At 38.4% G+C, this 23,609-nt stretch overlaps 1 protein-coding gene across 6 annotated transcripts in view; it reads left to right on the top strand.

Annotated features, from left to right (window-relative positions):
• Positions 1–23,609, top strand: part of kcnd3 (potassium voltage-gated channel, Shal-related subfamily, member 3) — a 197,965-nt gene that overhangs the window by 152,252 nt on the left and 22,104 nt on the right. For all 6 annotated transcript variants that reach the window (XM_057856178.1, XM_057856183.1, XM_057856151.1 and 3 more), the window contains one exon: positions 16,472–16,640. In XM_057856178.1, coding sequence (XP_057712161.1) covers positions 16,472–16,640 — 169 coding nt within the window. The remainder of the gene's footprint in view (positions 1–16,471; positions 16,641–23,609) is intronic.

Raw genomic sequence — 23,609 nt, 5'->3', positions numbered from 1 at the left:
AGTATAAGATTTGGTGTTGAGTGAGTGATGATAATGACCTTTCCACGCTCTGCAGCGAAGTGAAAGAGTCATACCCTTCACGTTATCAACTTATCTGTGTTTTTTTCTTGGATTCTGTACTTGTCACTTGACTAATGCAAATGGAGAAATAATCTACGCACATGTCGTGCAATGGCACACCCTGCAAAGCCAAGGAATTGGATTTTGCCTCAAGCTGCCCGTTGCGGTTGCGCTGTGCAGCAGAATAATGTAAACCAAGGACCATTTGCTTCACTGTTGCTTATTCTCTCCTTTTACAAATGTAGTAGGATGTTGGAAAGAAAGAAATTCGTTTTCATATATGAATATGAAGAAATCAATCAATACAGCAATTACAAAATGATATTTTTTTAATTACTCAATCCTCCTAGAATGCATTGTACTCTCAACCACTTACACGCACACGATGCGAGCTTGTCAGTCTCACAGGCCTCTCCGTAGCATGCTGGACGCTGACAAAAACATTACTGGCTAATGCACAGAAGAAACAACTAATACATGCACTCGATGCGAGCTAGTGAGTCTCAATGGCCTCTCCATAATAATCTATAGAATAAATAAAATTATTAGCTGCATGGTTACTAGTTAATAGCAATTTAGCATCGCTACTCAACTCACCACGACGATGACAAAAATACTACTGGTGGATACTTCATGAAGTTGACGAAGACTCAAATTTATAGAAAAATTATGTCATTCATTTGTGTTAGGTTTGCAACGGTATATTTACGGGTCTTGATAAAAAATCCGTCAGGAAGCTGCAGCTAGTACAGAATGCTGCAGCCAGAGTCTTCACAGATACAAGGAAGCTGGACCACATTACACCGGTTTTGAAATCACTACACTGGCTTCCAGTGAGTCAAAGGATAGACTATAAAATACTACTGCTCGTCTACAAAACACATAATGGCCTTGGACCAAAATACATGCTTGACTTGTTAGATTCCTATGAGACATCTAGACCCCTAAGGTCGTCTGGAACCGGTCTTCTGCATATTCCAAGAACAAGAACCAAGCAGGGTGAGGCAGCATTTAGTTATTATGCTCCTCACCTCTGGAACAAGTTACCTGAACGTCTGAAGTATGCTCAAACTGTTAGCTCTTTTAAATCAGGGCTAAAAACGCTTTTGTTTAGCACTGCATATCCATAACTGGCTATATATTTCAATCTACCTGCTTTCTATTCCTCTTGTGCTTATCTCCATTGCTGATTTCAATTATTATTATTAGTAGTAGTTTTTGTTATATTTTTGTTTTATTTTTATTTATTTATTTTTATTCTGTTTGTGATTAAATGCGATCATTTGTCTTGGTTTTTACCTTGTATTAATTTAAATGTGATTTTTATGTTCTTCATGTGATGTAAAGCACTTTGAATTGCCTTGTGTTGAATTGTGCTATATAAATAAATTTGCCTTGCCTTGCCTAGGTTTGTGCTGAAAAAAAAATGTTTGTGCTGCTATTGTTTTTGAGATATTAACAATTCCTTAATAGGTCAGTCTGAGGTCAACCAATCCCCCATTTTTATTGAAGATGGTGTCAATCGTTTGTGTGACGTTTTCATTTCATTTTTCATTTGTGCTGCTCTCGGTTTTGCGATATTGAGATATTAATTTCAAGTGATTACATCACGCAGCCCCCCATTTATTGCAAAATGGATCCGAAATGGTGACATCTGTTTATGCTACGTTTGTGCTGTAAAAAATTTTGTTTGTGCTGCTATCGGTTTCTCGATATTGAGATATTAATTTTGAGTGATGAGGTCAATCCCAGGACCTCCGTAGTGGCTGGCAAAGTGTACCATCTACCTCAATAACAAAGAGGTGTCCCAACAACTAGTGCAAACCTAGCACAAACAAATGGTACCTGTTTGGGTTTATTTTGCAGTAAATAGGGGGCTTGAGATATTGATTTTGAGTGATGACGTGATTTGTAGACCCCCATTTAGTGCAAAATGTTCCCAAAGGGGTGCCATTTGTTTGTGCTACGTTTGCACTAGTTGTTGGGACACCCCTCTATTATTGAGAGAGTTGGTACACTTTGTCAGCTACGATAGAGGTGCTGCAATTGACATCATCATTCGAAATGAATATCTCAATATGTATTAAATGATAGATAATCAAAATGGGTGGCTGGTTGACTCCAGATTGACCTATAAAATATTTATTAATATATCAAAAATGATAGTAGCACAAACAAAAAAAACACACAAACGAGCACAAACCTAAAGCAAATGAATGACATAATTTTTCTATAAATTTGCTTCTGATGGGGGGCTGACTTCACAGAGGTAGCTATTTATAGTCACCACATGAGTTAGGGGGGCACTAATGAGACTGATAATGTGAACAAGGGAATCACACAAACCAAAATAACTCTGTTACACATCCTTATAACAGCTAGGCAAAAGATATACCTAGGTTGCAAAGTGCCTTTGTAAAACACCATAAAACTGTTTTAGTTTCAGTTTGGAGAAATAAGAAACCAGCCCATTGACAAAACTAAAAACTGCCATTGTCACCCATGTGCATAAGTGGGGAGATCAACAAGAGTTCGGTAACTCATAAGGGTAGACCTATGTCATTTATACTGTATACTAGTATATGTATTGTTTTCTTTTGACTGAGAGTGATGTCATGGAAGTATGTAAAGTATTTAGATAATATTTTCTGCATGACTGGCTTTAATTTTACTTTCAGATTTTACTTTACAATGTGAAAATTTATTAATCAAAGCATTAATTGTCAATCCATTGTTTTCAAATGCATTCTAGGTAAAATCATCAACAATCACTTAAGTGAAAAAAAAAACTTGTCGCCAGCTTGTTGCAGTAGCCCTTTGTAACTGGTAACTCATACAAACATAGAAGGGAAGTAGCAAAGCGTAATGAAAAGAAGAAAATATACACACCATACTGTAACTGCTTTGAAACGACAGCTAAATTTAGCAAGTGGATGAAGAAGTTTAACAATAGAAGGACAACATGTCAGGAAATCCAGAATATTTTCAATGTAGTGTGAAGCCTACACTGCTGTAGAGCGTAATGTAATTGAGTTAAGCGCATCCCATTGTTTTAATCCTAACTCTTAATATATTTGTGGATTTATCCAGCCAAGCACATCATCCACAATTGCACTGTCTGAAACGTAATTTGTTGCTCTCAATCTACTCTCATTTTGACCTTCTTCTCTTGCTCTCTCCCCATCCTCTTTGATTGGATCTCTGTACCTGCTTTTAGCTGTCTGGCTCATGTACACCTTTTGTCTTCTTTCTCAAGAGCCATCTATCAATGACGTTACCTCCCCCTGAGTGACTGGCCATGAAAAGTCAGATGGTAGTACAGATGGATGTTGTTTGAAGGGTTAGAGGCCTGGAAATGCAGCCTGCCACTGTGCTCAACCCACTAGTGGTGATTGATTTGTTAGTTCGCCACGTTTTGTAATTTACTGTATTTGAATACAGTAAGAGTAATTCGATTGTATAAGAGTTGATTATAATGTGTTCATGTGATTTATCTCTTAGGAAATCATATTGATTATGATCATAGACTACAGTACATTCATTTGGTCACATTAGTTCTAGCTAACGAAGCAACCTTTTGGTTTGATTGTTGTCAAAATTAAAAAGCAAAATACGAGGGTCACAGCATAATATTAAATGGAAAGAAAGTATATTTTATAGCGGGACTCCATATAAAGGTAGAGAGCCAGAGTTAAAAATTATTTTTACTGTTTACTATGAGTTTTACAGATGCATTTGCTGCCACACCATAAAAAAAGTTTCGTTGTACAGAATAAGGTGATATCTCACATCATTCCATATTAGCAGAATAAAACAAGAAAACTCATAGAGTAAAAATGGGATAAACATCTAGTGCAAACATGCTAAATCTTGTAGAAGTAGAAAAACATATGTAAAAAGGTGAACATTTAACATGTACGCAATAAGTAATAAGGCTTTGGAACCACTTACTATGTGGGTCATGGGAAACATACAGCTGGCTACCCCTAAGTTATGGTCATTGTTGTTGTGTTTGAAATGTCAGAAAGGGAAGGGAACTCACATGTTTACAGACTCGTGTCTGGCAAAAAAAGAAAAATTCAACGACAACAGAAAAAAAGTTTAAATCCACACTAGTTGTTATGATAATTTTTTTAATTCGATATCGACACTTAAAAAAAATACTCATTACTCTGTACAGATTCTGATACTATGTATATTATGTACTTCCTTAATCTAAGTACATGCAAGGCCGAGACTTGAGTGGAACAACACTTCCTTATTCAGTGTGCTTATCATATGTGCACACGAATCATCACTTGGATGTCTTTCTAACATAATACCACACTCACAGAGAGCGCATACCACACCCACAGCGAAGGCCCAAATATGGCAACAGCATATATACAACATAAATATGTTACATCTCCTCCCACCTTACATAAAGTGTCCCAGAAATAAACAAAAAAGAACCTGCTGCTTTTCCCATCACTTATTAGTTATAAATTCAATCTAGCAAGCGGTCATCGCCTGTCACATGCAGGAGAACAACGTTCAACAGTCACTTCAGATTTTTTACTTGTTGAAACAGGTGCCGATACCGTTGTAGGTTCTATTTGTGCATTGTTTGAATTAGACACAATTACAGCAGGATTGTTTGGTTTTGACACATCCGGTAAACTTGGCAAATCTGGTATTTTTGACACATCCAGTAAGATAGACATTTCTGGTATAACTACATTGTAAGAATGATCACAATCAATAGATAGTTCTGGAGTAGTGTCTGTCCAACAATTGGGCTACCAGTGCCTTGTTGCGAATCTTCTGGCAAGATGCAAGTTTCTTCTATCTGTTTATCCAATTCTGGCCACCAAAAATAACTTCTCGTCATTTATTTTATTTTAACAATACCACAGTGATCTGCATGCAGTTGCACAAGCATTTTAGAATGCAGTGACTGTGGCACAATCCTCTACACTCGTCCCCCACAGCAAACAACCCGATTGAACAGAAATTTCCCACCTCCTATCCAAAAAAGGTTTGAGAGCGGTGTTCTCACACTTTGTTTGTCCTTTAATTACCATGTCCATGATGACTGACAGTTCAGGGTCGTTTCGTGTTGCACGTTTCACTTGCGAAGTTGAAATTGGTGCATGTTCAACATTTCGGGAATAGAATATGCCCACAGAGGTTGGTTCATGTTTAGTGACAGGAAGCGGCAACCTCAAAAGTCCATTAGCGTTGCAATGCAAATCAGATCTATGATACCTGCAGGCATGAAAATCACTCACCTTTCGGCGAAATTCGCCGTTTTGAAGTTAAAAATTGGTGGCCTACGTGAATTGTGTAGATCCGACGAGAAAAATTTTTTTTTTGGGGGGGGGGGTCGTAAATCCATCTAACTAACTAACGACATGTTTTATTGAAGTTGCTTAGCCTGTCGCGATATGCAATGAATCCATTTATCGCAAGGTAAATAAAAATGAGGGCGATAATTTTCACGGCTGGGTTTTATCACCGCGTGCATGCATACATGTGTGCGTGCGTGTAAATGACATATGAGACTCCAGTTGTTGTGTCCAGATGTTTATTGGTCAACAACACGCCGTAGAATTACAGTTCACACATACAAAATAAGGAAACACATCTCTCGTTTCAGCTCTAAAATGGTATTCAACTACTGTGCATAAAGTGCTGAGCTTTCCTGTGGCCTCTTAGGCTACGTTCATACTGCAGGTCTTAATGCACGAATCCGATTTTTTCGTGTTTTTCCGACTCGAGTGAGGCATTAACTTGACGGTCTGAACGTGACAAGTCGCATAGAACTGGACCATTTCAAATCCGATCTGGGTCACTTTCGCATGTGGTTCAAATCCGATCTGGGCCACATTTTTCCAGACTGTCGCGGCGGTCTGTACTGTCCAGTCTCTCAAATCGGAATTCATGCAGCAATTACGTCATCAAAAAGCGAGAGAGACGCCACGGTAGCGGTGCAGCTGTGCGTTACTAGCGCCTAGCTTGCCTTGAACACGGCTTTTTAGGAAGAGTCATTACAAAAATTAAAATGGGTTGAGGATAAGCCTGAGAATGATCGATTTTCTGTCTGCTCCATATAAGCAATATTTCAACATTGCTTACACGGCCGAGAGTCGGGGCAAACTTCGCGTATGTGTGTATGACATGCACGGACAGTGCGTGCATGCTATCGATCCATATACTTTGAAAATAAGCCTAAACTGGGATTATTTATGTCTGTTATTTGTGTCCCCTTTTTAAAAAGAAAAATATGATATCCCTGGAATGACGGATGACAGCCAGCATGTGTGGTCATTTGTTTTGATGCTTCTGCGCATGCGGGTCGTCTTGCTCAGCGCTTGTCGGACTGCGAATTAGTGCGCATGCGTAATACTTGAATGGTCTCAATGGACAAAGGCAGTCTGAACGGGCACGCCAAAAAAACAGATATGACAAAAAATCGGATTCGTGCATTAAGACCTGTAATATGAACATAGCCTATATTAAACACTGTAAACGTTAGCATTGCTACACTGGGACTAATTGGGTAAAAGGACAACTTACGTTAGCCTGCTATAAAACATAGTCTTTTCCAAAACGCAAACTTGCGGTTAAAAGGTGACACTTCAAACATGAAAAATCGCTGGTTAACAGCATTAGCAAACGAAAAAATGACCCCAAAAAAATCTATTAGTGACACCACAAGCAATGACGAAAAGTGCTTTTTGCGGCGTGTAAAGTTGTTAGCGGTTTAGCGAACGTACTTCCCACGAACATTTCAAAATAAAGGCACGTCATGTTTGTCATAAATAATGATTTCTGGAGTTAATCCCACATACATCAGAATTAATACTATAATATGTAAATACTATAATACTACAGAATTCACATTTTACACTAAGAATAACTTTAAAATGATACCCTTTTTAAAAATTATGATTATAATTACTATTATACTGGACTGTCTCAGGAAATTAGAATACACAATATTCTAATTTCCTGAGACAGTCCGTCTCAGGAAATTAGAATATTGTGTATTCTAATTTCCTGAGACAGTCAGGAAATTAGAATACACAATATTCTAATTTCCTGAGACAGTCAGTCTCAGGAAATTAGAATATTGTGTATTCTAATTTCCTGAGACAGTCCTGTATATATACACAGGACTGTCTCAAAAAATTAGAATATTGTGTATTCTAATTTTCTGAGACAGTCCAGTATATATAGTAGTATACTGTAATAATAATGCTAGACATTTTTTTTAATGAGAATTGTTTTGAATAATGTTGGAAAGGCAAAGTCAGTGTTCTGAATCTATATGCATTCCATTATTTTGCACTAGTAAATTCTATCAACTAAGCCTACACAATATATCGTTTGAACATCGCCATTGCAATGTGCGCATGCGGAATAGCCACATCACAGGACGTGCAATTTAAAAAAAAAAATTTTTTTTCTACATTTAAACTTTTGTTTTACTTCATGAACACAGCAGTGTGCAGATCCTGGATTAAACGGAGTTATAAAAATTAGGGCCGATGGCGCCATTTTTCAGAGCATCGGAATTTAAAAACAACATACATTCATGTTTTTCTGCTTCATGCTCATACAGCACCACAGTGTCTCACTCTCCCTCCTGCTAGGCAGCGCGACCAAACTGTTTTTCTTCGTCAACAGTGCAGCTTTCCCGAACTGAGCTATTGAAGTTATTTGGTTAAAATTTTGTCATTTTAATATCCCAATATAATATCGCAAACTCCCCAAAAATCGCAATGATAGTTTTTTTCCAATATCGTTCAGGCCTACTATCAGCATTTGACCTCAATGTTCATATGTGATTAATTATTGTTATTTACATGTTTATTTGTACTTAAATAAAGAATTTGAGTGTTCCAAAATGTTTTTGTGAATTCATAAGCGTCAACAAAAATTTCATATATATTATATATATATAGTACTGTGCAAAAGTTTTAGGCAGGACACCTGCCTAAAACTTTTGCACAGTACTGTATATTTTTATTATATTATGTATATACAAGATGTACTGTATATATATATTTTCCCCAAATGGAAGCTTCCATGATCCTAATAAATTTAATAATTTAAAAAATATATATACATATATATACATATACATATATATATTAGGCGACTAAATTGTAACAATAGTCGGCTGACTGATCGGGAGAAAATTAGTCGTTTGGGACAGCCCTACCGGAACATATTTCCTCCACACCCTTCTCACCTTTTTAACCCCTGACCCATTTTCATGCCTGTATCTAATGTCATATTAGCTGATAACAACAAAGCCCACCTCTGAAGATGTGTAGCAGCCAGCGAAGGGATTCTTGCGTGAGGTCCCAAAATCGTTGTCAGTGGTCTGTGATCCGTTAACAGAGTGTTCCACTTCTTTATTCAGTGTTTCTCATCATATGTGCACACGAATAATCACTTGGATGCTTACCACAGGGAGCGCATACCACACCAGCAGGGAGGGCCCAACTATGGCAACAGCAGTATGACATAAATATGTTACAACGTAAATTAAAAAAAATTAAAAAAATATTATTTTTTTTTGTAAGAAGGAAAATTTAAAAATATCCAACATTACCATTAATGTCAAAAGGAGTGAAAAATCAAAATTTCCTGATGATAACAAATCTCTGGTGGGCTGTAATAGAGAAATAAATAAATGAATAAATCAACAGTGGCTGAATATCAATATTTTTAAAATCAAATATCTTATGCAGAGACACTTCAGTTTCGATACGTCCTTACTTTTCAATACTCTTGACAACTCTAATCCATATACTAAATGCATAAAGCTTAATAACGTATCAAGACAAGGGTCACAGTGACATCAAGCCTGCTCTTTTAGAAATAGGAAAATATAATAAAGATAAAGAACCGCCAAGGGAAAGGGAGCAAGGAACACACAGGAAAGTGAGTAAGCACAGAGTTAGAGATGTGATGCTCGTAAACGAATTGAATCTTTTGAACGGCTCATTAATGTGAACGTGCATACACACACTTTATACAAAGGGTAACATCCACGAAGAGTAATGTGCTAAGGCCATTCTGTGGCGCATTAAAGTGTTCCAGCATTAAAAAGCATTCAGATCTACCATTCTATGTGCCCAAGCAAGTGGAAAAGACAGGCATAATGTGAAAAAAAAAAAAAAAAAAAAACAAGGCCAATGAGCCATTGATTTGAACGTTCTTTGAAATTATCTGGCTCCCTCTAAATAGCCATAACTGCCATCTCTAAAAAAGGAGGGTTGCTGTATTTTTTATTTTATTTTTTATTTTTTGGTTGTTTTTTTTGTTTTTGTTTTTTTGAGCTGAGGGACTGATGGATGAAATCAAGATTCTGTTGAGCCCTGAATACGGACATCTTTTCAGATATTTTTCATGACTTTCGTATGCAGGACACTACTCAGACTTTTCATGTAGAAAGAAAGGACTTTATATTCTCTATGTCTTTTTGAACTGTGATGATAAATACGGTTCCTCTGCCTCTAAAGATAAAATAACTGGAACTAAAAATCAAATCATCAGCACGAGAATAAAGGTGTTCACCATAGACTTCACTATCAGTTGACGAGACAGCTCTTACATTGTGCCGCAGCTTCCCTTTGGGGGCCAAGCCAGGCAGAGTGTCATTGCACTGCGATAAACTCAAACACACGCTGCATTCTAACACCGGATTTAGGTGGAAACAGGACGAAAGTTTTAACGCATACAAGCAGGCAGGAATGTCTTAAGGTTGATTTGGTCGAGGATTCAAAGTAATTAGTATATCAAATAGCAACACACATGCACTTTGAAATGTTGTGGGAAAAAAAAAAGATTTTTAGCTTAAATTTTAGCTAGAATTTTAGCTTGAAATATTTATGTAAAATGAATGATAACTGCCCTTTTTTTTTTTTTTTGCTTTTAACCAAGAATCTAGACTGTTGTATGTTCATATCTATAGAAATTCTGGGATTTACGCATTTGTTTACAGGAATTTTCAACTTAAAAAGCTGTTAGTTCTGTGATGGCCGCTATGTTGGATTTTGTATCCATACACAATAGCGTAACTTTACATTCAAGTAATCAAGTAATTTTCAGCCAACTGCCCGTTATTTGGCAAAGAATAATAATTTAGACATTTCTGCGTCCATACAAAAAAAATTGGCTTTTACGTGTTTTATTTTGTTGAGTAAAATTAAGATGATTCTGCATGCTTTCCCCAAGCATTAGTTTCTGATGTGAAAATTTAGTCATTTATTAACTGTTAAAAACATGTCAAAATTGCACTAAATAAAAAAAAAAGGCAAGCACTTATATGATATGTTAAATATTGCTATTCATCCTGAAAATATAGGTATTTATCCCTGCATTTGGTGATTTTTGTGCATCTAGCATAAAATCTGAGAATTTTATAGCCATTTTAAGTTTTGTTATACTTATGTAAAAAATAATTAATAGGAACGACTTTGAATTTTTTTATCCTGTTGCTCATGGGACTCATATATGCCTGTTTTGGTTTTAGGTCGCTAGCGGCTTTGGTTTTGAAAATATTTGAATTTTAAGTTTTTGGAAATAGGCCCCCTATGGCGCGGCCCCGTGCCCCCTTTCCCATCAACTGATAGTGAAGTCTATGCATTCACAAAAGTGTGCACCAAGCCAAATAAAATACTTTTAGTTCAAAATCGCCCAAAATATGAATGTGTGCGCTTTTATTCATTGTACTTGTTCAGATGCAACCCTGCTTACTGATTATGTTTCATTTTACTTCCTATGCAGTAATGAGTAACAAGGCTTCTGTTACTTTTGTAAGCCCTTTCCAGCTTTTCACTGTACTCTAGACTTTGTGCGGGATATGGCTTATATGGGCACTGCGTAAGAAAAACAAACCCAAAACCAGCGTGTGCTTTTATCGGAAAAGAAATCTTTGACCCACACCTCCAATTACATTGATTAGACTCCAGGTTGGCAGACTCTTGACTCTGATTAACACTTGGAGAAGTCATTACCCGAGCAATTCCCTTACATTTCCACCTTGCAATTTGAATTTACATAGTGTGTCGAATAAAAACATAACAACAGATCATGTGAGCGTTGGTGTCATTTTAATTTAAGCAAATAGTTTGGTTTTATTGTTTGTGGTTTGTTTTATACGAAATTTTATAACCCAATTATGCATACATCGAGGTCATTCCTGAGGAATTCATATTCTGGTAACTGTATGTTAATTTTGCAACTCTAAAATAAAGTTATGGAGGAATTATTTATTTGATTTTAATTTTTCTTTAAATTGATGGACCCTCTCATGGCATTCTCTGTCATGATTAAGAATTTTTCAACCCTCAGTTTAATTCTGTCCTTCAAATCATCACAAATGTAATCAGCCCCACTCAATAACCCTGACTCTATTCGAGGTTATGAATTCAACACTGATACCTGAATGTGCTGTGACACCCTGACCAAAGGTTGACCTCAACACCTTGGTGAGTCTGTGTGTCCGCGTGCGTGCTGGGGGGGGTTTGGAGAATCCCTTACCAAATTTCACAAGGGAAGAAAAAGAGTGGAAGAGGACTAGGAATGCATCTGCACAACAATATCTCTAACTCCCTTGTAGGCTTCCCTTTAACTACTTATTCATCCTTTCACTCTGCGAAACACATGGCCAATTCTCCATCTCCCATGTCATCTTCTTGAGTCGGAAGCAGACTCGAGAGCGCATCCAGGCAGGAAGGAAAGAAATTGTATCAGACTTCACTTATCACGCACAGGCATTTGTGTCTTTCCTACTACGTGCTAGTAGTTTTTTTTTTTTTAATGTGTGCAAATCTTTATCTCTTTGCAATGTATAATGGCCCAGAGATGGTATCGTTGGAGACAGGCCAGCCTGACTAAATGGGGGCGGCAAATTGACTGTAGTATTAAAAGAGAAGAGCCTCTATAAAGCAATCTGATAGCATCCCATTATAGACGGCTTGCAGATGAATATGATTAGCTATTCATTCCTCCTAATGGGAAGATCTTCTGACGAGTGGAGGAGATTAAATGTTATGCAGCGCTTGTTGTTGCCGTATTTGGTTAAAATACCTTTGAAGCTTCCACAGTGGACAATAATACTTAACATATGCAGTGAGTGTTTGGCTTGACTGTTGTGCTTTTTTTTTTTTTAGTTTTCTGTAAACGTCTTTCCCAGAAGCTGCACATGTAGCATAGTAGCATTACCTGAGTGGATGTGAAGATATCGTGGTTGATGTGGTGTTTTTTTTGTTTTGTTTTGTTTGGACACAATCTCAACTTACCTGAACAGGGTGTAAAATTTTTCTCGATCCGAAGAATAAACAGGCCTTTTCAGAAACACCGAAGGAGCTTGTGGCTGCCATGTTATGCTAGTTATGAGGATAGTCAAGATGTCTTCCATCTGGTAAGGTTAGTTTTTGTAAGTAATTATAGCAATATTTTGAACTTAGCTTCGACGAACCTGAACAATTCTGTAAGTGGACTGTCATACTTTCTGAGTCAAAGCTGTGCGCGCATTCTAATAACGTCTTCTTTGTTTACAAACAACAAAAAGGTCTCTGTCCTTCACACTTCAAGATTCAAACTTTTTTTTTTCATGTGACAATTTTACAACAAAAAGGTTTGTGCATCTGGTCTTCATTTAGATCAGTGGACGCCTGCCGGTCAGAGAACGAAAGAAATAATTATTTCCATTTCAATTCTCTCGCACATGAGGCGACATCGGCACTCAAGTATGGAGATTAGGAACCAACGTTGTGCTGCAACTCAGGGTTGCAAGATAAGAAAGTCTCCAGTCCAATCACACTGCAAATATAAGTTCAGCCGCTCAATCTGTCAACACTGTTGCACCTGTGCACTCACTGCACAAGCGCTGGTCTTAAAAGAAAAAAATATATCCTAGTGTATATATGGTGCCACACTGTGAGTATGTTTCAGAAACTCTTTTTCTCTTTTCATTGCAGTGTCAACGGCGGTTAGTGTGTGATAAACAGCGCCATTGGCTGTTGGAAGCCATCAGCACACTGTGCAGGTGGTAGAATGACAGTGGTGCCTAGTGTGCACCGGGCATTCAGACGAGCGATAGCAAGTGTGCAGCTTGCAGCACAGAAACCCATTCGTTGTGTATGTCAGTCAGGCCGTTCCAAAAGTGTACTTTCTTAAAGTCTCCCAAGCATTGGGACACTTGAAAAGTGGCTCTCAAACCGCGTTCTCGTCGGAACTTGTATATCCGTTGAAATCTCGCCCTGTTCTTTGAAATAATAAAAGACACAGCTTTTGTGCTCTTGACTTTATTTCATTTGCCATCATATTGTGCTTTGACCCCTAACCCCAAGTAATAAAAGTCACTGCTTCCTTGTACACCTCTGAAAAATAAATGCAATCGTAGTTGGGACTCCATTTACTTTCCTCCATTCCCACAATAAAAAAGCCTTGTTGTGCAGTATTGCTTTATTGTAGGGTTCTGGAGGGGGGTCGTAAATCAGTTCAATGTTTAGTGTCACCGCTGTTTTCTTCATGTAGTGCAACACATCTCCTATGCCTACATGTGATGAGGTTTTTGATTGTGGCCTGTGGAATGTTGGTCCTCTATAATGTCTGCGCCAAGTTGCTGAATATTGGCAGGAAATGGAACACGCTATCGTACATAACCACAAATGTCAAACATTCGAGATGAACTGCTGAGATACCAAGCATAGAAGCTGCAATCGTCTGGCGCTAGTTACAGGTCAGGGCAGTCCTTAAAAGCTGTCCCTGATGATCGTCAACAGGCTCCTGGTGTGCAGGTGAGGGAAATTCAAAGCACGCACAAAGTGCTGCCCACGCTTTGCAGTAGGAAGGTAGGGAGAGAAGCTCTTGCAGGAACAGATCACCAAACAGACAGCCCAACTTCAAGATACAATTTAACAGAGCCAAATGGAGGTTATGTCTTTGGGAAAATATAAATATACCAAAACTTGAATTTGGAAAAAAAAAAAAAAAAAAAAAAAAGGGTCACAGTGAATTATTTTGCTGTGCCTGGTCACATACAATATGTACATTAATGTCACTCAAGTAAATTTGCTTTTCTGAAATTTTTATAATGTCATTAATCATGAATCAAATGACATTGCTTCAAAATTGCTTTTTATGGTCATTAAAATGCGCTTGATTTACTAAGACATAATCCTCAGTTAAGATTCTAGAACACAAACAAAGAGGATACACGAATGATGGAGGTAGGGAGTAGGAGCGGTCCTCAGTGATTGGACCTTTATGCATTTTATCCCCAATAGAGTTCGATCTCCCGCTTAAGTATAGTTCTATTTTTGTACTGTCTGGCACATCACCTTGCTTTGTGCAGAGGTGACGATAATCAGACAAAGGCAAGGTTTTACAGTATTTTCGGCCATACTCCACTCTCCTGCCTTTTATGTTATGAATTCCTATATTATATTCCAAGCTTGAAAACTTGCTTGATAATTTTGCTATTTTTCTACTTGCAATAATTTTTGCACTCCAGTGCAACACGTTTATCAAGAATTCAAGCTTGTTTAGATTTGATTGACACCATTAAATATGTGATAAACTGATATGTTTCCAAATGTGGTTGCAATATGCATAGGTTTGGTAATCTACCTAATTTAGGTAAAACGAATAGTATGGCTGTAATAAATATATACAATCATTAATTATAATACGTACCGTATTTTTTGGACCATAAGTCGCAGTTTTTTTCGTAGTTTGGCTGGAGGTGCGACTTATACTCAGGAGCAACTTATGTGTGAAATTATTAACACATTATTGTATAATTTCACATGTTATTTTGGTGCTTTGGAGTGACACTGATGGTTTGGTGAACTTGTTAGCATGTTCTTTATGCTATAGTTATCTGAATAACTCTTAATAGCTATGGCCACGTTCGTGTTCTGCCTTTGGCAATGTGTGTTCAATTGTATTATTGACTTTTTTATATTGAAATGCATGCTTTTAGCTTGTGGCGCTTTACCAAGTGGGGGCGCACTGACACTTGTTTACGCAAAGAAGAGCGCTCACACGCCAGAAGAAGACGGACAGCTACGCAGCGTCTGAGCGAGTGGGCGAGAGAGAAAGAGAGAGAGAAACACGGCTGCGAACCTACGTTTGTTGTGTGTTTTCCACCCGCGATCAGACACTCAGAGCCAGTTGTGTGGTTGTTTGAACGATGTGCGAATGCTAGCGAACGCATGCTAACCATTTGGTTCATTGCTGTAATAGCAGCCAATTATCATTTATTTACGTTGATGTGAACCTGTTTTGTACCAAGGACGAAATGGATTTGTATTATTTCTTATTTTTAGTTTCACTCTTCAAATGATGGTGTCATAATGATGGCCAAAATAAAGTCAGCAAATTATACAGACATCCAGCATCGACATTTGGGAGCTTAGCTCGCTGTATAGCCAGGACCGAGTGTCCTGGTGAGGACAGTACATTTGCATTTCGTTGTTCATGCATCATGGAGCATTATTATACTTTACATTTATTCAGCATGTTGTTCTCTATTGTATTTTTATTTTAAATTGCCTTTCAAGATGACTTGGTGGATTTTGTCAAGTAAATTTCCCCCAAAAATGTGACTTGTACTCCGGTGCGACTTATATATGTTCTTTTCCTCTTCGTTGGGCATTTTATGGCTGGTGCGACTTATACTCAGGTGCGACTTATTGTCCGAAAAATACAGTAGTTATAATATCTACCACTTTTGGTAGCATATCATTAAAGGTTAAAAATACTAAAACTACCTGTAGTATTTGCTCTAAGTATTCCCTTTATTGCTGAGCAGTTTTTTGACTGGATCATTTCGTGCACTTGGCCAAATTGTGTGCGTTCCATTGTGGCTTCTTAAGTAATACAGCAACAGTATGTTGGCAAATTTCAAACGATCTATCAAATCAAGACATAAATTGTACAGCACTATTCATGGATTGAAGTTGTAGAGTTACATAATTACCGGTAAACAAGAAAAGGCAATACACATGCCTTATGTGTGCACACACATTTTTTTACACAAATGCAGTCATACAGTCTTTACATTTATTAAACTTTGAGATGCAGAGAAATGTTGAATAGTTTAGTTTTTTACTGACACCTTTCCATCTGGTGATAGATGAAAAACTAATGATTACTCCAATTGTGTAGGCTGCCTTATGCACAGACAATTAGATCACCACAGACATGCACATATATCATACATAAATAGATTGAAAAACTCCATTAAAAATTTAACATAATGTGAATCTGTGATTTGCACCCCGAGTTATGTGGTTGTTCATTCCAATGTGATGACTTAACAGTTGTGTTTAAAAGCACATGTTCAAAGCATGGCAAAACTTCTAACATGTCTTCAATGTCCCTTTAAACCCCCTTGCAGGTATGGAGATATGGTCCCGAAAACAATTGCAGGGAAGATCTTTGGTTCAATCTGCTCTCTAAGTGGGGTGCTGGTAATCGCCCTGCCCGTTCCTGTCATCGTGTCGAACTTTAGCCGCATCTATCACCAGAACCAGAGAGCAGACAAACGGCGGGCGCAGAAGGTACAGGTGAACACTGTTTTTATTTCCTTCTACTGGGCTCCAGAGGCTTGGACCTCCAGACCTCCAAGCCCAAAGGGCAATTCTGACTTCCTCCATATTGGAGGACTCAACGCAGTTCAAGACTTCTCTCGGATGGCCACTCTGTGTGAAATACACACTTGTAAGATTTGTATCATGATGCACCACATACGTACATTATAGATATTAGGGCTGTCAAAATTATCGCGTTAACGGGCGGTAATTAATTTTTAAAATTAATCACGTTAAAATATTTGACGCATTTAACGCACATGTCCCGCTCAAACAGATTAAAATGACAGCACAGTGTCATGTGCACTTGTTATATGTGTTTTTTGGTGTTTTGTCGCCCTCTGCTGGCGCTTGGGTGCGACTGATTTTTGGGTTTCAGCACCACATGAGCATTGTGTAATTATTGACATCAACAATGGCGAGCTACTAGTTGGGTTTTTTTGATTGAAAATTTTAGAAATTTTATTAAAACGAAAACATTAAGAGGGGTTTTAATATAAAATTTCTATAACTTGTACTAACATTTATCTTTTAAGAACTACAAGTCTTTCTATCCATGGATCGCTTTAACAGAATGTTAATAATGTTAATGCCATCTTGTTGATTTATTGTTATAATAAACAAATACAGTACTTATGTACCGTATGTTGAATGTATATGTCCGTCTTGTGTTTTATCTTTCCATTCCAACAATAATTTACAGAAAAATATGGCATATTTTATAGATGGTTTGTATTGTGATTAATTACGATTAATTAATTTTTAAGCTGTAATTAACTCGATTAAAAATTTCTATCGTTTGACAGCCCTAATAGATATACATTAGACCGCCAGGTTTTATGTAAACATTTTAATGAAATACTTACATTTTAAGAATTAAAACCATGTTCAACTACAGCTTTAGAATATTTGCATGTCTGTTAAGCTTTGGCCTCAAGACATGAACCATAATTATGTTACTGTTGTCTGCATGTGACAAATTTGGTCTCAACATCAGCTGGTCCAAATGCAAAACAGGGCTGCTAATCATAGTTTGAGGGCAAACCTGACTGTCCTCATTCTCCTGTGATGCATAGCAGTGTTGTGTTTATATAGAGCTGTGAGACACACATTCATATTTATGTCAAGAGAGCTATTGATAAAATATTTTAAATGATTGGAGTCATTAATTTACATCAGAGTGTGCTGAATCATACTGTAATAGAGTTGTTTCACATGTTTTGGCCTACCAGATTCATAAATTGACCGAAATAAGGTAAACTGTTAATATGTGCCATTCTATTTCGACTTCAAAATACAACCACAACAAAAAAAGAGTGTTAAAGTGTTATATGGATATCTCTAATTGGTGAGTGAGCTTACCTATTTGTTGGCTGTTATTCCATGGTGCAGGTATAGATAATGAAGTAACCAGTAAATGTACAGTATATTGTTGATGTAGACAATAGAGAGCAGATTGGTGACAAAAAAAAGGCCTGAGGGAAAATGGAAGCAGGTTAAGCAAGTGGGGAATGGCGGGTATGAGGCAATGTGGGCCAAGTGTTCTTCCTTGAAATAGATCTGATCCAACTGAGGTGGTCTTTGGAAGGTCATAACATGTCTGTCTGCCGCATGAATGGGGCCTTATTGCCTCATCCTTGTGTGTCCACCATACATCCTTGTCATCATCACACCTTGAAGCAATCCCTGCAATCATTTCTGATGAGGAAATTGTGTTAAATTGAAACTAGTGGAATGAAGAAAATCACTTGCTAATCATTAATCTAATATTTGACCTCATATAACTTATTTAGCTTGGATGGTTGCATAACACTTGAGATTTACTGTGCCATAAGAGATCGTTTTAGATTTTCACTATATCCATTAATTACAAATTATGTGACTTTGTTTGTACATCTTATCGATACAGGCAACATAGTGTGTAGTGACATCCACTTGATGACAAAAGGTACAATGAACCTGCAGCTGTTTAAAAGACGAAATGATAGGTTCTTCTTTTTGACTATATCCTTGTCGGTCACCATAAATATTTTGAAATGACTAGGGTTTTAGCTCACATTTAACATTACAAAAATCAATCCCAATTTTTAAGTTTTCATTTACCCAAAATGCATGCTCTGGGTTAAACCGGCATGCCAGATTGATTGTTCCAATTATCCGCTATGAACATATTCCACATATCAATCTGAGAAAGATTCAATGGAGACTTGTTTAATGGGAGGAACCTTCAAAAGATATACGGCTGCTCTCGTCAGACTTGTGAAAACATAGTTTCCCATCAAAAAAGCTTTTGGTGGTGTTCTTTCTCCTCTTTTAATGAGGAAATTAAGTGTATTTCAGAGGGAAAAAAGGGAATTTGACCTATTTACAAAAACCATTGGTAACACTATAATAACTATCCATTATAACAAATTAAGAGATCATTAGTAAACTGTTAAAAAATGATTTATTGTTGACTTGTTCCATGTTTGTTAACAGTTAAGCATTTATAATGATGCCTTATGGAATAAATGACAACTATATGTCAATCATTTTTACATATACCTTATTAATTAGTAATATATAATTAACAAGCTATTAGAAACTTACCAACTAATGACTTATTAAGTATCAGCTGATGAATTATGGTAATTGGACATTATTCCTAAATTGTAACTACTCCTCATTTCTTAATTTTTAGTATATGAGGAATAAGTACAACTTCAGAATAACATCCCAATAACATACATAAGTTCATAACTAATACTTAAAATATTAACTCACACTTTACAGATCAGTTGTTAATAGTTTGCTAACCATCTGATAAACTTTGAAGAACAGCAAATAGGTTAAACAAGTTCAAGGTACAGAATTTTGATTTTTGTACCTCAAGTTGTTCCACCTATAGGTCTTTCTGTGTGCTCTACTATAAGAGGGACAGCGGTAACAGCAAGCAAGTAATACTCACCGTCATGAATAAATACCAAAAAAAAAAAAAAAAGTGTAATAGTATTAAAAATGTGTGAAACCTGGACCGGCCCTCCTAGCCGGCTGGCCCACAAGGATTCATCCCGATCCTCCCGATTAGCCACTCCAGGCCTGCTTGTAATGCTATCTGTGGGAAATTTCAGTGCGTCGCGCAAAGCGGATCCATGCAACAACTGCTACAGTACATACGCGAATGTTATTTTTAGAAAAAAAAACATGGCACAACCTGCCACCTTATGATATAGCATTTATGGAATCATTTTCACACATACACCCATCCATCCATCATCTGCTGCTTTTTCCGGGGTCGGGTCGCGGGGGCAGCAGCTTTAACAAGGAAGCCCAGACTACCTTTTCCCCAGCCGGCCTGACTGTTCTCTCTGTATTTTTCAAACACTGAGAGAAAAGTCTAGGAACCAGCCCATTAACGGCCTCTCGAGCAGGTAGAAAATCAATCGACAAATCAAATTTGTTTATTTGCGTGACGTCTTCTTAACGAGCAACGTCACTCTTGCGCGTCGGAAGTCGTCTCCACAACAACACAGATGGTGAACAGGAGAGCCGAGAATATGTTCCAATCCACGGTAAAATCAGTTTTAAATAAAGATACACGATAATATCGACTACCGATAATTATCGGCCGATAATGGCAATTATGACGTCACACAGATAATACAGATAATTAAAAAATCAACCGATAATGCAATCTGATAATTATAGACTTGATTTAGCCTGCAAATGTGCGCAACCAAGCAGTTTTCTCCACTTCTTCACTGCCGCCTGCTCAACCCCTCCCCTCTCTGAAGCCCCTGTGGGAGGAGGGGTTTAGGAGTACGGCGTCATAGAGGAGGCGGTGTTACGCATCAGTGTTGAGGCGCTCTCACTATCGTGCGTTGCTTTTCCCATGTGTGAAATGAAATAAACGACGCTCTCACCATCTACAAAACAGTTCCTCAAGGCCCAAAGAAAGCGTCCTCATTGAACACCACTAGCACTAACCCAGCAGCCATTTAAAACTGCATCACAATGATTTTTGGAACGAATATGAGGCTGCTGCTAGCACGAATGCTAAAGCTATTGTTAACAAATAAACTATAAAGGAAGCTACGGGGCTTGTGACGATACAGAGACGCTGCGGTCCTCCCGGAATCGGAGTGTTTGGGAATGCAGCCCAAAGCGAGTGGTAAACTCCCATCTATGGCTAAACACCTCACGAGATCGATAGTTGACAAGTAGCTGTCTTCCGACGGAGCCCGCCGGTGTTCGGCCATTCTTTACTACGCGGCGAAACGTCCTACACAATGCTCAGGGCGCTTGCGCATGCATTCACACGCATGCGCACATCGGTTAGAGGCGGCGATTACTCACTATTTTTGTTTTTATTTAGTTATTTAGAACCTTTTCACAGCCTCAAAGATACTTTTTGCATGTATTACCCTCTCATACTTTTAACCATTGTGTTTTTTTGTGTTAGCTTTGAAGCAGTTGACCACATTAGTTACGTAGCGTGTTTAAACCGTCCTTATTTGACATAACTACATTTAAGTATTTTCTGCAGGCATTTTTTTAGTACCTTATTCCTGTATGCATCTAAACAAAAAAAGTTTAGAGCGCACGGTAGTACTTTAGGTGTCAAATTCGACTAATGTAGGACGTTTCGCCGATGTAGCATATTTTGTCAGAACACCGGTCCGGCAGGCCACCGCCGCCTCACCCTAGGCGGGTAGAGCATGAGAGCAGAGCCATGCACCGAATGCGCCGCAGCGAGCCGGCCGGGGCGGGCGGATATCCAGTACGAACTTAGCTGCCGCCGCCACTCCGGTTCAAACAGAGGCCTGGCGCGGGTGCTAATTTGGCAGCCGGGCGAACTGAAGGGCACAGGCGGGAGGAAATTCCCGAAATGACCCGATAGCCAAACCCCTGGATGAAAAAATAATGCAGTTTATACGACCACGATTCTTCGTGAAAGACATGCCGATCACATCAGTTTTACCACAGACATTTACACAGGTGATGTCAACAAACCATGTTTATCATGACGGCACAGTGGTTAGTTGATAATTGTAACATGCACCAAACGACACAAAGAAGTCATCCAGTCAGTAATGCATTCAGTACGCTTTAAATTTATGACGTCTTAATCAGATCATTCTTCTTAAATCTAGTCAAATAATTTTCTCCATCTTGTTTGAGTGTTGAAGATTAGTTGAATGCGCCAGATTATTCCACTTACTTGAACTAAATATTGCAATTTGTTCTTATTAAGCCCAAACATCCAAAAAAATAAGGTCATTTTTCACCTAAATCAAGAAAAAATTGCTTTCAAATAATGTTTTGAACCATTCTTGAATAAAGAACATTTCTGACAAGTTTTTTTTTTTTTTTTTTTTTTTTTTTTTTTTTTAGGATTATGTATAATAATTTATTGCTTAAAATAAGGCTGTTAATCTTATTTTCAGCTGGCCATTTTTCTTCAAGAAATCTGAGTGAAATATACTTGAAGTGCTGGCAGTTAATTTAACTTATTTCCAATAGATTTACACTGAAAACAAGGGACTTTAACTAGTCTTAAGGAGCTGTGTTTTTGCTGTGTAGTAATGTTATACTTTAGGAATGGCATACTTTTAAAGCCATTTTTGTGCAATTTATGTATTTACTCTGTATGTAATTGTTGCCAAAAGTTTACCATTACACAATCTCAGACAATCTGTCTTTATTTAGATGTTGGAATTTACTACTACTACTTGTTCACATTTGATGTTGAAAAAAAAAGAGCAATATTATTTTTGCACAGCAATATTTTCTCTTGTGTATACTTTAAAATTTTACATAAATCTTTAATAAAATTATTGGCTTGACATTATCGGTTATCAGTTGGAACGAGGAGGAAATTATCGGTTATCGGTATCGGCTGAAAAATGCATTATCGTGCATCACTAGTTTTAAATTACCCAAAACACATCGACACGAGTCATTGACAACAGTCTGTCTCACGCTAGCCATGTTGAATAAGCTCCGCTCTCCTCGTATGTTTACTTCCGCGCGCAAGTCCCTCGTCCTGCCCTCGTCGTTTTACTAACGTCACGTCTGCCCGTCGCTGATTGGTCCACTCCGCTGTCTGTTTGCTGTGGCTTGCTCCGCCCTGAAAATTGGAAATTTTATCCGCTGAATGGTGGCCAGACTCAATAGCTGGAACAGCAGTGAGTCTGGTGTACCAGGCAAACTTCAACCAGCTCCTCCGACGGGATTCCAAGGCGTTCTCAGGCCAGCCGAGAGACATAGTCTCTCCAGCGTGTCCGGGGTCATCCACGGGGCCTCCTGCCAGTGGGACATGCCCGGAACACCTCTCCGGGGAGGCGTCCAGGAGGCATCCGAACCAGATGCCCTAGCCATTTCAGCTGGCTCCTCTCTACGCGGAGGAGTAGCGGCTCGACGCCGAGTCCTTCCCGGATGACCGAGCTTCTCACCCTATCTCTAAGGGAGAGCCTGCACACCCTGCGAAGGAAACTCATTTCGGCCGCTTGTATCCGGGATCTTGCTCTTTCGGTCATGACCCACAGCTCGTGATCATAGGTGAGAGTAGGAACGTAGATCGACTGGTAAATCGAAAGCTTTGCCTTTCGGCTCAGCTCCTTCTTCACCACTACGGACCGGTGCAGAGTCCGCATTACTGCAGACGCTGCACCGACCCGCCTGTCGATCTCCCGCTCCCTCCTACCGTCACTTGTGAACAAGACCCCAAGATACTTGAACTCCTCCACTTGGGGCAGGATCTCATCCCCGACCCGGAGAGGGCACTCCACCCTTTTCCGACTGAGGACCATGGTCTCGGATTTGGAGGTGCTGATCTTCATCCCAGCCTTCATACTCAGCTGCGAACCGTTCCAGTGAGAGTTGGAGGTCACGGCTTGATGAAGCCAACAGCACTACATCATCTGCAAAAAGCAGAGATTCAATGCTCAGGTCACCAAACCGGAC

Source organism: Corythoichthys intestinalis, chromosome 2 (assembly GCF_030265065.1).
Source record: "Corythoichthys intestinalis isolate RoL2023-P3 chromosome 2, ASM3026506v1, whole genome shotgun sequence".
In the NCBI taxonomy this organism is placed as follows: domain Eukaryota; kingdom Metazoa; phylum Chordata; class Actinopteri; order Syngnathiformes; family Syngnathidae; genus Corythoichthys; species Corythoichthys intestinalis.
Note: the sequence above shows the minus strand (reverse complement) of the source record. Positions and strands in the feature narration are given on the sequence as shown.